General features: G+C 41.0%; 2 protein-coding genes across 2 annotated transcripts; one reads left to right on the top strand and one right to left on the bottom strand.

Annotated features, from left to right (window-relative positions):
- Positions 1-6,252: 6,252 nt before the first annotated feature.
- On the top strand, positions 6,253-8,030 carry LOC135636724 (uncharacterized). The gene is made up of 5 exons (XM_065148679.1): positions 6,253-6,431; positions 6,522-6,697; positions 6,780-6,858; positions 7,243-7,449; positions 7,509-8,030. Exons 1-5 carry the CDS (start codon positions 6,359-6,361, stop codon positions 7,793-7,795), a joined length of 822 nt encoding a protein of 273 aa, XP_065004751.1. The 5' UTR covers positions 6,253-6,358; the 3' UTR covers positions 7,796-8,030.
- Positions 8,031-11,420: 3,390 nt separating this feature from the next.
- Positions 11,421-13,965, bottom strand: LOC135618516 (non-functional NADPH-dependent codeinone reductase 2-like). The gene is made up of 4 exons (XM_065119418.1): positions 13,475-13,965; positions 13,071-13,314; positions 12,811-12,990; positions 11,421-11,772 (listed from the first exon to the last, which is right to left on the bottom strand). The coding sequence occupies exons 1-4, from the start codon at positions 13,804-13,806 to the stop codon at positions 11,548-11,550; spliced, it is 981 nt and encodes a 326-aa protein (XP_064975490.1). The 5' UTR covers positions 13,807-13,965; the 3' UTR covers positions 11,421-11,547.
- Between the last annotated feature and the right edge of the window lie 1,225 nt (positions 13,966-15,190).

Here is a 15,190-nt window from a genome sequence, read left to right as displayed (position 1 = left end):
CCCTTTGGTTCAAGAAAAATGGAATCGGAACTATTTTAAGAATCATTTGATTATTTTAAGTATTTAGCATAGCCTTTCTAAAGAGAATAAAGCTTTCTCCTTGATGGTATTGAAGATCAATAATTAGTTGTAAATCAGATCCATCCCCTATATATCATTTGATTATTTTAAGAATCAAATGATATATAGGTTTCATGCAAGCAAAAAAAAAACATATATAGATTACTTGAAGAGTGTAATACATAATGATTCACCTTAGCAATTGAAGAATCACCAATGTTCAGACCACCTCACCATATATGAAGAATTACATAATGATATATATAGAAACCTTTGCATGCTTTGGCGGCCTCTCTACTCCTTCTACCTTCTTCTTCTTCTTCTTCTATGGTGAGATAGCGCTTCCTTAACTTGCAGGGTCGACCGTGACGATCTCAGTGAGATAGTGCTTCCTTAACTTGATCACCACGCTCACGGGGTCGATGTTTCCGATGACGGTGAGCTTCTTGTCCTTCAAGTCCGCCGATATCGTATGAATCCCTGTTCGTAGTACAATAGACTTCATCCCAACTCGCAAAAGATTGAGCCTTAGATAGCGGTGCAGCGAACAGAGCAAGCTTTTACCTTTAAGGTCGGAAACTGCTCTCATTGCGTTTCTCTGCTCCTTCTCATCGAGGATGTTCAACTTCACCACCACTTTCTGCACGTACAAGTTTAGTGAGCGAAACACAAGCAGAGACACAGCTGTTATAGCTTGAATGTTAGCATCGGAACTCACTTTGGGTATCGATGACATCTTCAGCGGTGATCAAGGTTGAGTGGCGAGATTGAAGACGAAGCAAGACTGTGGATCTCTTTGGGAGAGCACAATGGTGTGAGCGAGCTGATAACAGAGAGTTTGGGTTTATAGTGGTATCAGTAGCAGTGTGAAGGAAGAGATGTCTTCACGTTAATGGGTACACATAGATGCATGTACAAGTTCTAAGGAATATTTTGTCTAATGTATATAAGATGTATGTATTCAGGTACATATAGATATGTTCATACTAAGAAAATCTATGATATGTTATAGTTGGCAGGAAATTTCTTGTCTCGATCATTCGAAAAAGAAAAAAAAAATCCTTCATTTAATTTGTCATATTTATCCAATGCATTGTTATTTCTTATACACCCTTTCGAATTAGAGCATGAATGTTGGAGATATTTCAAAATAGTTTTATAAGAATATCTTAAATTTTGTTGATATGATGGAATAAAGATAGTAAGCATTTTAAATATCCTAAAACTGGAATTGGTGCAACAAAATGTAGTCTCAAAATATGCTTCGTTACAGGGGCTTAAATTAGTTCATGTGGTTTCAAATCAAGAATTATAATTGTCCATTTCAGTGATCCAAAACCTATGCTAGTGGAAATTATAATTAATACATGTTAAAAGTAGAACAAGATTGCTTGAAATATTGAAGATTTTGGAGTTAGAGTTTGTCACTAGATTGGTGTAAGTTTCGTCGTTGAGAAAAGCGAAGTTTCGCCCTTGTCTTCGGCCAGCGTTGGTCTTGTCTTCGGCCAGTGACCAACGCCGCTGCAGCCACATTCTTCGCTGATCTGCCAAAAGTCGATGGACTTAAGGAGAATGAAAGGCGAATTTAAGGAGAACGAAGGGAACGCCTATGCCCTCACAACAACAACAATCGCAACAGTAGCAACGATCTACTCTTGCCCTACTCACGAAGTCGTATCCTTATCAGGATTCTATTGAGGGAAGTTAATGTATTGAAGCATTTTTATTTCTTCAATAAAACTTCTTCAATAATTGTTCTTATCTTCTATTCTTTTCATCAAGAACGAGCTCAACAAAAATTCCTCCTATGTGTGCTAACATATCTAAAAGCTTCAATAGAAAATCTTGAGGAGTTGATTCTCGAGAATAATTTTATATGATCGTTGAATATTACTCGCAAATTGTGCCGATTATGTGATGACTTGTTGAAGTATCGATAGATAATATATTTTATTTTTCTTCAGGAAAAAAAAGGTGTCATATGTAAATTACTCAAAAGAGTCTTCTAATACGTCCTATGCGGAGTTCGTCTCCTCTCGGCCTCGGAACACTCGGAACACTCGCGCCACCTCAGGCCATCAGTGGCCGCCTCACCAAATACACGAAGAACTACATAACCACACAGCCATTTGGGTCCTCCTCGGTGATCGGGACGTAGTGCGGTATCACATGCGGATCGTAACCATTCCATGCACTGGCGACCGCACCAGCCTCCTTATTCTTCTTCTCCGCTCCTTCCTCCTTCTCCTCACTCTTCTCGGGCTCTTCCTTCTTCTCTTCTTCTTTCTCCGAGCGGATCGAGAGGATCTCAGCGTGATAGTGTTTCCTTAACTTTCTCGTCAACCGCACGGGGTCGATTCTTCCGATGACTGTGAGCTTCTTGTCCTTCAAGTCCACCGATATCGTATCGATTCCTGTTCGTAGTACAAAAGAATTCTTAGCTCTCTACAGATTGAGCCAAAGATGGTTTAGTGAATGGAGCGAGTTTTTACCTATAAGATTGGAAGTGGCTCTTATCACCTTACTCTTGTCCTCCTCATCATGGATGTTCACTTTCACCACAATTTTCTTCATGCAGAAATGAGATGTGCGTATGGAAATTTAGTGAGAGAAATAGAAGGGGAGAGATAACTTGACTGCTATCACTGGGACTCACCTTTGCTTCCGATGACATCTTTTGTGGAGAACAAACCAAGATATGTAGAGGATTGGCATATAATGGTGCAAGTAAGTGAATTTTTATTGAATCTTCGATAAGTATATACAGGCATATGTACAAGTTTTAGATAATATGTTGTCTAATGTATGTCAACATTATGTATTCACATTAATTATATTCACTTTGTGTCCATGTCATATAAGGTAGATATAGATATGTTGATTGCTAGTAGAAAATCTCCAAGTTGTAATAGTTGGTAGGGAAATATTATCTCAATCAATTAGGAGAATCATTCATTTAATTTGTTATTTTGTTCATGCTCCATTTAATTTGGAGCATGAATGTTTAGGATGTCCAACTTGTATTAATGAATGAAATCCATAGGAATGTCTTTTAAAGTGGCTTAGTGAAAACATCTATAATTTGAGTATATGACAAAATGATACTCCGCTTTGCATGCCTTGGCGGCCTCAATGGCGCCCTCACCCCTCCTCCTCCTTCTTGGGTTCTGCCGTCTTCTTCTCTGGTTCTTTTGCGCACCAGTGTTATCTTAACATTCTCACCACATCCACGAGGTCGACGTTTCCGGTGACAGTGAGCTTCTTGTTCTTCAAGTCCGCCGTTATGCACAAAGGATTTGTACGATCGAAAAGGTTGAGCGAAAGATAGAGATAGCTTTTACCTTTAAAGCTGGAAACAGCTTCCATTGCCCTTCTCTTATCCTGGCCATCATGGACGTCCACTTTCACCACAACTTTCCGCATGCAGAAATGAGATCTACATACGGATATTAAGGGAGACAGAAGCAGAATGTTAGCATTGGAGCTCACTTTCGCTTCGACTGACATCTTTATTAGTAGTGACAGCAGTTGAGTGGTGGGATGGAGAATCGTCGATCGATGAGCTGTTGACGCAGAGCCCAGATTTATAGTGGTGTGAGCAGCGGAGTCTTTCTCTCTCATTCACAATGATTGCTGTACGACTGCAGATTCCATTGTTCTTCGACATCTAGAGAAAACGATCTCGGTCATGAACCTTATGACTCGTAACTCGTTCCTTAGGGAAGTATTATTCACAGTACTGGTGGATTTAGTGAAAGCTTTAGTTGGATTACTGCTTTGATATATAGAAAAGAATGAAGAGTGATGAGGCTGACTGATTTGCTCCGAGCCCGAAATGGATGAAGGTCAACTCCGATCTAAGCCGCAATGTTAGGGACGAGGATCGAAGGCGGATCTTCGATGCGCCAAGGTGAGGTTCTCGAGGTACCAAGCTCTTCGGAGGTGATTGTAGAAGACAGGTGTCGGATTTTTCTCGTCCTTCCATATCTAAGTTTGTGGAACTCAAACGTGGAGAGAGTCTAAGAGAGAAGCAAAAAAAAAACCTTTTTTTAGAGTTAAAAATATTTATAGATGATAGGGTGCCAATACAACTCTTTATTTCAGGTTAGATAAAGTGCATTTATGTTAGATTGGTTATCGTAAACAAATCTTACTTTTTCTTGAGATCAGTAATCAAACAAAACCTACTTTGCATTATGATGAACATGCCAAATGCATTAAATCATGAACTTTTATCGTGTTGCTGTTGTCTCCAGCCTTCTAATCTCCATTCCCAGCATCTGCAACTCGGAACACTACTCTGCCTTTGCAGAACGATTCAGAAACAACACCATATCAAGACGAGAACATCACGTGAGCCGGGGACTGCGTTTTCCTTGACTCAGCGGCTACCTTGTCCTGGAAAATGTTGCTGCAGAAACATCAACAGCAAATCTGCACTGCTGCCTCCAGTCAAAAGATGAACCAAAAAAGAGAGGCTGAGGAGCTCTGTCCTCCTACGCGTCGAGCGAAAGTTCTCCCTGGGTCTGCCTCCAATGGCTTTGCGAGCACAGTGGCAGAGTACTTGTACCGACGTCGGAAGCCTTCTCCACTACGGCTTCGTCTTCTTTTGACGTTTGTCCAGCTCAAAGTTCTCGGGGGTTTCAACGAGTAGGCCCTCTCGCAGCTCAGTGTGGATGCTTCGGACGTATCATTGGAGATGATTGTGTCGGCCTTTCTGTGTTTCGCCAGCGAACTGCATACTGTTTTGGCCCCCACGAACGTTAATGGCCGAATCCTTCCTCCTCAGGGATGAAGACACTTAACACTATATATATGACTTAAGCCATTGAAAAGATGAAGCCGTGGTTTGCTTTCTGCGCTTTATCTCCCATCGAAGCACGATAGCGTAAAGCGCCATGTCGCCGCTGGATAGGAAGAGAATAAAGGCCACGGGGCCCATCCAATTTGGAGTCGTAGGGATTCGTGCCTAGCGCGAATCACGAGGCTTCCGGAACGCTTTAGCCACGTGGTCTTGCCCGTACTTACCCTACGATATGGTGGTGGACGGACGAGTGGCAAAGGGGGACAGGTGGCTCCCACCACCACCGCCAACACCGCGTCCGCCGGTTCCTCGTCCCCTCCGGCTCTGTTCTCCGCCATGGATGGGCGAGACTGCGCTGGGTGACAAAAGTGAAAATGGAAGAGGAAGATGGCTTTTAGGACCACCTGAGACTGTGAGGATGATGATCTTTTGGTGGCCATCTCTCGTGGTCCCTGCTTCTGCTGTACTTGGCTGGAACCGTGGCAGCCGTTTGATTTCGGAGCCCTTTTGCTTTCTGGCGTTGCCTTAAAAGAGCAGCAGCATCCTCCCATCGGACGGTCGAGATCGTCTTACCGCTGACGTGGTTGCCTGACCCTACCCACGTCTCTATCCGTGTGATGGTTGGCTAACTGTGTGGGTCCGCCCTCGCCCGTTCGCTTCTTGCTCAGGATTGAAGGGTAACAAACGCCTTAACTCGGTAGCAAAACGCGAATCAAGAGCACCCACTTTTGCGCACCACGTATGCACACGCCAACTGGACGCAACGCCGTTGTCACGCTGACATCAGCACAAGCAAGCCAAATTTAATCATATGTGCTCTGGAAATAATTTTGGAAATTATAAATTATTTACAAAATATTAATTAATTATAAGCTTAAACCACATGATTATTTTGGGCCAATCATGAGTAACGGAGTAATAGCAATTAGTGTCAGAATGATTCGTGGAGGTCATTGCTTAGCTCACATTTCAGATATAATCCTCAATAATAGATGTAACTACTAATTCAAAATGTGTTGACTTATGTGTCAAATCACAACAATGAATAAGCCGATCATTCCAGCTCAGTGTTACCTGTTTGAAACTTCAATCAATTTTTGGTATTTACTATGTGGAGCCCCTCCTCTGGGATTTCAGATCATATGATTCCTATCCGTAAATTTAGTTCCCCACCAAACCCATGCAACGTAGTTAATTGTTCCACAGTACTCAGCAATAGCTTTTCCACAGCATGAACCAAAGAATAGAGAGAGAGAGAGAGAGAGAGAGATCAACGTAGCGAATCACGAGAAAGAGACGAAACCCGCACCACCTTTCATTTGGGTTGGTCGCTTTGAAGATTATGTTTCACCTTTTCCCTTTCCCTCGTCCATTGACTGGCTGCTCCTCGCCTTCCAAGTCGGCAGCCCCTTTTCCCAAAAGCCTCCTATTTATAAGAGCAAACATGTCACTGTGAAAGAAAGCAGGCAGCGGCACACTTGGTCTTGAGAGGCGATGGCCTTGGAGAACCATTTTCCATTCCCCTACCAACCCTCCTTGGATTGGGATCCACAATTCATGCCTTTAGGTAATCCAGTAACACACTTTCTTCTTCGATTTGTTTCTGTCAATTACACTGGCCTTGTCTTCTCATGTCTTTGGGTGATACAATCATCAGCTATGGAGCCTCCCATGTCGTCGCAGACCTCGACCGGCTACTTGCAAGATGCAGTGGCAGAGTGGACCGACCAGTGCAAGCGGAGACGAGTAGCTTCGTCCCCAACTCATGATTCGACAGCCACGACCGATGAGCTCCAAGATCTTCTTCAAGCATACTTCAATTATATATGCATGGTGCTTGATGCGAAGTGCACTGCTATTTAAACTCCCGTAGTCAACCACTTATCTTTTCTCCTTCCATCTTCTTCTCTGGTAGGGGTTTTGGGGTTCAAACTGTTATGGAGATCCCACGCATGATTTGAACTGCATGCTGCAAGATAATAATATCGTCCCAGGTAAGATTGAGTGTTAAATGCATTCTTCTCCTGCATCACAAAGGTGATTCTGTCACATAAGCCCACTTATCACAAAGGCCATAATGAAGTGATTTAATACGGAGCTTACAGAAAGTTGGCTACCGTCCCCATGTCATGCGCATGGATAGGAGTCGTCCGCTATCTTCTTCTTATTGTCTTGCTTGGCTGATAGTGTACGCCCTTCCGGTTAGCCAAATAGTTTAGCTTGGCACGCACATCTACGTGTATCTACTTCTCCTATTTTAGTGCTGGTACTGTAAAGTGGACGAGATGATCAGACCAACAATCTAATGACTAAAGACAATAGGATGATCTTTTTGATGAACCATCTTCTTGACTTGAGTTGGTTCAATATTCGTGAAGATGATGATGACCCACTGAACGTGATGCTGAAGGCCAAAACACAAATGACCGAGACACAACTCGCACGAGAGCCACTCGCCTCTTCCTCCGCCTCCTCCCATGAGGAGCTGCTGTCCTCCACAGAACCACATGGAAAGGATCTCCATCAGCCAAGAGACGCAAAACCTTCTCTTCCGACACCTAAAGATAAACCGCTTGCCATAAGAGGTCAGTGTGCTCTTGTTCTCCTTTCGTTGCACAGGATCTGATTCTTGTGCTGGTTTTAGAATGTGGCATGAGGCAATTCAAGAAGAACAAGGCCAAGGTGATCGTGGTGCACCCCTTCGCTGTCGTGAAGCCCGGGGGAGTGGAGGGGGAAGTCACGCTCGAAGACGTCAATGCGAGGGTTCTAATGCGCCCGAGACGGCCTGTCCGCCACCCGGTGGGGGAGTACGCACACGGTCCTTGTGTGTCGCCGGACGGCCCTGGCCTTTCCGGGAAGGCGGTTGTAAGCCTCACAAGGATCCAAACACAAGGGAGGGGCACAATAACCATTGTGAGAACAAAAGGATGAAGTCCCGTTGACCACTGCATCCATCATCATAATGATTGTATATGCGTAGGTTAATTGTTCTCGTAATGTAGCAGTAGTTTTCCAGTGCAAGGCAACAACATATACATGATCAGCTCAGTGTATGCTTTTGTCTCCAATCTACTGCTTTTGACCTAAGAAGAAGCTGACAGCTCAATGTCTTTTGAATTCATATATGCATCTGTGCATCCATGTAAAGATGGGCGTTTACCAGTTACTGTTCGCTACGGTGTCTGAATCCTTTTCATGAGATGTGAAATGAGCTGTTCTTGCTATTTACCTTTTCTTTCGACTTGAACATGGATCAAAGTTTCAAACGGTAATAAAATGCATGAAGTATTAGAACATCGACGGAATGTTGGTAACGGCTTCAGATCATTGTGTGTACATCAAATGGTTTGGTGAGAATTTTATTATTCTCTTACTTTATGTTGATGACATACTTATTCTTGGAAAAGATATGTCTAAAATTGACAGGTTGAAGAAGGAACTGAGTGAGTCTTTTGCAATGAAGGACATGGGGCCAGCAAAGCAAATACTAGGCATGCAGATTTCTCGTGACAGGAAAAACAAGAAGATTTGGTTGTCACAGGAGAAATACATCGAGAAGGTATTGGAAAGATTTAGTATGAGCAATGCTAAGCCAGTTGGTTCTCCTCTTGCAGGTCACTTCAAGTTGTGCTCAGAACAGAGTCCGTCAAGTGATGAGGAGAAGGAGAAAATGCAAAAGGTTCCTTATGCTTCAGCAGTTGGAAGTTTAATGTATGCAATGGTATGTACGAGGCCGGACATCGCATATGCAGTGGGTGTTACTAGCAGATTTCTTGCAAATCCAGGCAAAGAGCACTGGGCAGCAGTGAAGTGGATTTTTAGATATCTCAGAGGGAGCTCTAAGGTTTGTTTAAGCTTTGGAGGTGGACCACCTGCGTTAACAAGTTACACAGATGCAGATATGGCAAGAGATATAGATACGAGGAAGTCTACTTCAGGTTATGTACTTACTTTTGCAGGGGGAGCTGTGTCATGGCAATCCAGGTTACAAAGGTGTATTGCTCTCTCCACCACAGAAGCAGAATATATTGCTGCTACAGAGGTATGCAAAGAAATGTTATGGATGAAAGAATTCTTACAAGAATTGGGGCTGAAACAGGAAAATTATGTGATGCATTGTGACAACCAGAGTGCCATCCATTTGTGTAAGAACCCAATGTTTCATTCCAAGTCAAAGCATATAGATGTCAGATACCACTGGATTCGAAATGTATTTGAAGAGAAGCAGTTGCAGCTTCAGAAAATTCATACAGATGACAACGGAGCAGACATGTTGACGAAGACCTTAACAAAAGAAAGACAGGAGATATGCCGACAGTTGGTCGGTATGGCTTCACATTGAGGAGTCATGGGACAGCCTCCCTTATGGGCTGAAGGGGAGGTTGTTGGGCTGATGGCCCATATTCAGCCCATGTGGGCTTTATCAGCCCACAGCTCACACCCCCTCTTAACCTAACCCTAATTAAGATTAGGGGGGTGTGGTGGCTCCGTTTTAGAGGCAGATTAAAGCTATAAAAAGGCAGCAACGAGGCAGATCTTTGTAGCGACGAGAAGGGAAGAAGACAAGGACAACGCAGAGAGACTGTTCACAATCATCTAGCAGTGTTCTCATCTCAGGTTAGATCAAATCTACAGTAGGCTCTTGCTGTGATTACTTGGGAGGTTTTAGATATTGTGGGCAGTAACGTGATCCTTGTATCCCAGTTATTCTCTTGTGGTTGTTGCTTGGGTTTTGGGCAAGAGATTGAGATTTGTATATTCATTATTCTCATAGTGGATTATCTCTAGTTTGCCCCGTGGTTTTTACCCTTCACATTGAAGGGGTTTTCCACGTATATCTTGGTGTTCTGTTTGATTGTGTTTCCATTTTATTCCGCTGCGTATTTTGGTCTTCTAGTATTTATTCCTATACAAAGGTTATTCCTGTTTATATCCCCATCACGGAATGCCTTTTCCTCGACTACTGAACAGTCTTATCCATGAGAAGGTGTGGCAGAGAGAAACAAAAGACCCAGAAGATCTTGATGTGAGCCCTGTCGGATGATTCGTGTGAAAGTGTACTTTGTTGACTCTTCAAACTCATCACAGGTGCTGCAATGAAACAACACCAAATCTGACCTAATATGATTTAGTTGAACCTAATTCGAAGAGAAAAATGAATTCAAATGTCAGCTCCGGCCTATGTGGGCCAAATGCAGGTTGAAAAAGCTACATAAGAGCTTGACTAAACAACAAACAACAATTGGTCAGGACAAAGGAGAGATGGAAGACATCAAATTTGGTTCCTGTCTTCCTCCCCAAAGTCAAGCTGGTTGATTTGAACAAAGTTTTCCCAGAGTGGATCGCATGAACTGGTTTCTGGAGACTCACAACAACTTGACCCACAAGTCTTGTATCATCTGTTGTGTGGAAGGTGTTGGCCATTTCATGAGAAGAAATTTATATTGTTTTGTTGAAAAAAGCAGAATAACTGAATTTTTCTAACACTTATATGGGCTAAAATCTTATGTAAGAACTATGAGAATATGAATTTGAAGTTTTCATGACTTCCAAACCATTTTATCAGAATTTGACATCATTTGAAGTTAAAAATTTGAACTTTTCAAGCTTTAACATTTAAATAGGATTTAAAATTTATTCTTAGGAAAGGAGTTTATGACATACAAGAGGATTTGGATGCTAAGACTCTTTCTGACATCTGCCACAATCTTCCAGTATTCTATATAGAATGGTTAAGAACCTGATTAGGCTGCTAATTTTGTTTAAGACTGGACATGTGTGGAAACAATTTCTTGTGCTTTGATGTTCTGGTTTTGTAGAGCAGAACAATATGGCTTTTTCCATCACTGCTTCTTGGGATGCTTAATTTGAACAATTTGTATGTGATTTTAGAACTGCAAACAGCTCCAATATGATGATCAAATGTTCTTGTTTGATTTATTCGACATATTGCCTCCTTTCTACTTGTTTCATTTTTCTGGTAATTTTTTCGTGCAACTCAAATTCATCTCCTTGAGTATAGCTTGTGTCTGGAATATTAACTACAATTTGTTTTTCTAGTTCTAGGTTAATAGAGAAATTTTAAGATGATGCAAGATCGTGCGACGAAGGTCAACTTGGATGTAATTTTCTTTGGATCCTAATAAAGTAATCATCCCAAAAAAGTTATTACAAGGGAAAAAGAGTTGCTCTTACAATTATATTTGAGAGTAGGATGGTATTCAATTTTTTTTTTCCTTTTTTCTTGAATAGTATTCTTTGAAAAAGACATTCAAAAAAATTCGTTTGGAAAATGCAAAAGATATAAATAAATGTTTTCTGGTTGAAGGGTCAGAATACAACCACAATTATAAAGAAAACTTGCACCAAATATATTCCGTATCTCAATCTATCACTACTTTTATTAGTAAAAATACTTGTTCATATGATTCCTTTATCGAACACAACATAACACAAGTATCCCAAAAACAAGAAAAAGAAAAGGGAAAACATAAGCATTGGATTGTCACTAAATCCAAAAGATCAACTAACTGCATACAGCCGAAACACAAACAGGGAGAGATATCAAATGCAAATCCCAGCACCAGATCTTTATTCATCAAACATCTTAAGATGTAGTAACTATTAATTTATAGTAGATAAGTACTGTAGTTGTTTTTAAAGATCTAACAGCACCAATTCCATTATTCTTCAACGACCTCATCTTCATCAGGTAGCTTAGAAGCCGCTTCCGGTGAGAGCATTGAACGCACGGTGTTTCTCTTGAATTGTGGGAGTTGGCTGATTTTGTGTTTGTCTTCATCACTCAACTCCCAATCAAAAATTTTCATGTTCTCCTCGATTCTCTCCTTGTTCAAGGTCTTTACGATCATACTCGCTCCTTGCTCATAAACCCATCTCAAGGAAACCTGAAAACAAAAACCATCAAGCTGCAGTTCATAACTAGATTAACACAGTCTGTTGATGCACTATGATTGAAATTCTACAGGACCTCTCATTCTACAATGCATGTCATACAGCTAATCTTCCACTAAAACTGACATGCAGTGAAAAAATAAAAGAGAAAAAAAATAACAAAACAAGCGATGTCGTCGAATAAGTTGGTTTGATTTTTTTTCTTCTTTTCTGAGAGATGTTTGTTTTTGTCTAACTGAGATTTCACATGACTGAAAGAATAAAGAAACTCTTCAGTTTGCAATGATTTGATGGACTTGTCTACACCATTCCTCATTCCTTTCAGATGTGAGTTTTAATACCACACAGATCAGCTGGTTACCTTTTTGATATTCTATAAACTGAAACACATCAAAATTTCTACCACTAGTTTATAATTCTCGTTTCCTTGATAATTCTAGCCCAAAGTATTCTGATTTGTTTCGTAAGAGATTAAAATTGAGTAACACTTGACCACATATGTCAAGTGTGGTGATCAATCAAGTTAATGAAAGGTTCCCCAGTATGTCATAATATCATGCTCATTTACAAGATAAGGTTCACTCTAATTGTTAGTGCATACAACAAACATTACATGAGATAAATAACTTTTGAACTCTAAATCAGTGCCATATGTTATGTAGCATCAAAAACATGAATTAAGCATGAAGGCATCAGAAATTGATTCTACTATGTAATCAAGTTCAAGTGATCCTTTTTTTTTTAGCAGAGAATAGAAATATAAGCCCTAACGTTGATTTCCCTTTCAAATGTTTAACTAGTGGTTTGAAATTTTATCAAAAAGACAAAAGGGAGCAAATGATTTGGGATCACATTGTTTTCTTATCATGACAACCATCCAACTTAATTTCAAGAACAATTTTTTAATTTTATTCTAGTGAAATAATAGCTGAACTTGGAAATTACATCTGTTATCATGACCGACTTGAATAATCCTATACCAATATTGATTTAATCTACTAACAGGATGAAGTAGTTCTTAAGAGAGCAACCTGAGCCACAGTCTTTCCTTTTGCCTTGGCTATATCTTTAAGCACTTGGGACTCCATCACTAAGTTCTTGCCCATGAACATATCTTGGCCTCCTAAAGGAGAATAGGCAATGACATGAACACCCTTTTCCTTGCAGAACTCCCTCAGCTTCTTCTGCTGCCAGGTTGGATTCATCTCCACCTGCAAAATCGTCCCTTTTCACTATGACTCACACAGAACATCCAACAATAATCATGGAAGGTAAAAAGAAATCAGACTACCTGGACAGCAGCAGGAGGTACTTTAGCATATCGGAGCAGCTCTGCAAGCTTCCATGTGGTGAAGTTGCTAACACCAATGTGCTTAGCCAACCCCAACCTGTGGCATTCCTCCATGCCTTCCCAAACAGACTTCAAGTCGAAGGGGAGAATGTGGTGGCTCTCTATAGGAGGATAGGATTCTCCAGTCTTCAATCTCATGGGCCAATGTATGAGGTAGAGATCAAGGTAATCCAATTTGAGATTCCTAACACCAAGAGGAAAAATTCGATACGCTTTCAGAAGCTCCAATTACAGGGATCAAATCACAAAATTATGACAGGAAATCAATGTTAATCCCCGTAATTTGCATCAACTCGAAGCAGAAGAAAGCAGTAAAAGAGGAGCATGAAGCTATTCTTCTTCACCTGAGAGACTCGCGGATGGCGGGGACGACCAGGTCACGGTGAGCGTCGGCGCACCAGATCTTTGAGGTGATGAAGAGCTCGGCACGGGAGTGGATGAGGCCGGCCTGCAAGGCCTCGGCGATGGCCTCGCCGAGAACGTCCTCGGACTGGTAGATGGCGGCGGTGTCGAAGTGGCGGTACCCGAGCTCGATGGCGCGGAGGATGGCGTGCTTGGTGGCGGGGCGCTGCTCGAGGGCGGAGCGGTCCAACCCGGTGCCCATGCCTAGCACGGGGATCGCCCGGGCGCCTGTGGCGGGAGAGGTGGAGCTCAGGACGACCTCCGGAATAGCCATGGCTCAGTGGTAGCGAATGGTTGCCCGTCCAGCGGCGATGCTCCCTTATGTAAGCGCAAATCATGGTCAATCGATTCCGTAAGCGCTAACCGCTGGCGGCGGCTTGGAATTCCAACGATCTTCTCCCATGCGTTCTTCGGAGCGGCCATCCAAAGCCGTCGGTGTTGGCCCGGAACCTGCTTCTAGAAGATCGTACGGTCTCTGTTAACCAGATCGACAGTTTACGAACCTAATACTCGTGTCCGGTTTATGTTTGGTTCGACCAACTTCTACGCTGCGGCCCGACATATGCGGTTCGATTTATTTAGCCACAAAGCCAATCGGGTCGGATTTTTCCAAATTATTAGTCGGATCCGATTGGACGGATGGTTGAGCCGTAACTGTTTCTAGTGGACGGTTGAGATTTATAATTGGAGAATTCCTTTACAAGTACTGTTTGAGAGGATCCTCATCCCAAACCAAAACCTCAGGCTTCCGTCACCCCTCTCGCACCGCCGGCACCTCCGACCTCATCCTCTTGGGCCTCTGTCGGTGGTATCGTTCTCGCCTTTCGACCTTTGCAATGGTGATCTACCTAACCGAACATCATCTACATAAAAGATTAAAATAATAAATTTATTTTTATTAATTTTTAAGTATATATATAAATCAATAATATTTTTATTAAATTCGAAATATATATTAATATCATAAAATTTTATATACTATTGTTTGAAAAGTTTGCTTAAAGTCATAATTAAATTTCTAAACTCTGCAAACCAAATATTTATTTTTTCTTTTTTTGTGAACCCTTGTTTCATATAGATTTCATCTAAATTCCTATTTAAAAATATATTTTCATATCTATTTGACATAACCCATATTTAAAAAAAATAAAAAAAAAACTTGTTATAGATATTGTCTTCTTTTAAAATAAATTTTTTGATCATGTTTTATATCATTCGATATTATCCTTTAAATCAAGTTTAATATTACAGAATTAAATATAATCGATTCTTTTATAATTATTAAAAATTTAATGATATCCCAAATAATATTTTAGTCTATCGATTTTGACTCTTTTTCATTATATCATATCATTTCTTAGAATCTCTACTCTTTATAGTATATGAAAATGATGATTGTTTTTTGTTCCTATATCATGATTTTTATATATATACCATATGATCTTACCATATCGTTTTCTATTTAAGAATTTCTTAAAAGTATTATTTGTGGTTGTTCTACCGGTTCATCAGTAATGATCTTTTTATCAAGTTCATCAATGCTTATTATATTGTTCGTTTTCTTTTATTTGTTTAGTAATTTAACGAGTAACTTATCTGATATGAAATGATAAAGAACGATTAACTAATATCTTCTCAATATTAAATCTTCAGTTTTT

The sequence above is a fragment of the Musa acuminata genome, chromosome BXJ1-3, assembly GCF_036884655.1.
Source record: "Musa acuminata AAA Group cultivar baxijiao chromosome BXJ1-3, Cavendish_Baxijiao_AAA, whole genome shotgun sequence".
In the NCBI taxonomy this organism is placed as follows: Eukaryota; Viridiplantae; Streptophyta; class Magnoliopsida; order Zingiberales; family Musaceae; genus Musa; species Musa acuminata.
This window is presented reverse-complemented; position numbering and strand designations above follow the sequence as displayed.

What these genes read in the sequence shown, in the direction of transcription:
- LOC135636724 (XM_065148679.1), top strand. Translation starts at nt 6,359, where the DNA reads ATGGCCTTGGAGAACCATTTTCCATTCCCCTACCAACCCTCCTTGGAT. An exon ending in AGATAATAATATCGTCCCAG is followed by an intron (nt 6,859 to 7,242) that starts GTAAGATTGAGT and finishes ATATTCGTGAAG; the next exon opens with ATGATGATGACCCACTGAAC. An exon ending in TAAACCGCTTGCCATAAGAG is followed by an intron (nt 7,450 to 7,508) that starts GTCAGTGTGCTC and finishes TGCTGGTTTTAG; the next exon opens with AATGTGGCATGAGGCAATTC.
- LOC135618516 (XM_065119418.1), bottom strand. Translation starts at nt 13,806, where the DNA reads ATGGCTATTCCGGAGGTCGTCCTGAGCTCCACCTCTCCCGCCACAGGC. An exon ending in GCCATCCGCGAGTCTCTCAG is followed by an intron (nt 13,315 to 13,474) that starts GTGAAGAAGAAT and finishes TCTTGGTGTTAG; the next exon opens with GAATCTCAAATTGGATTACC. An exon ending in TACCTCCTGCTGCTGTCCAG is followed by an intron (nt 12,991 to 13,070) that starts GTAGTCTGATTT and finishes ACGATTTTGCAG; the next exon opens with GTGGAGATGAATCCAACCTG.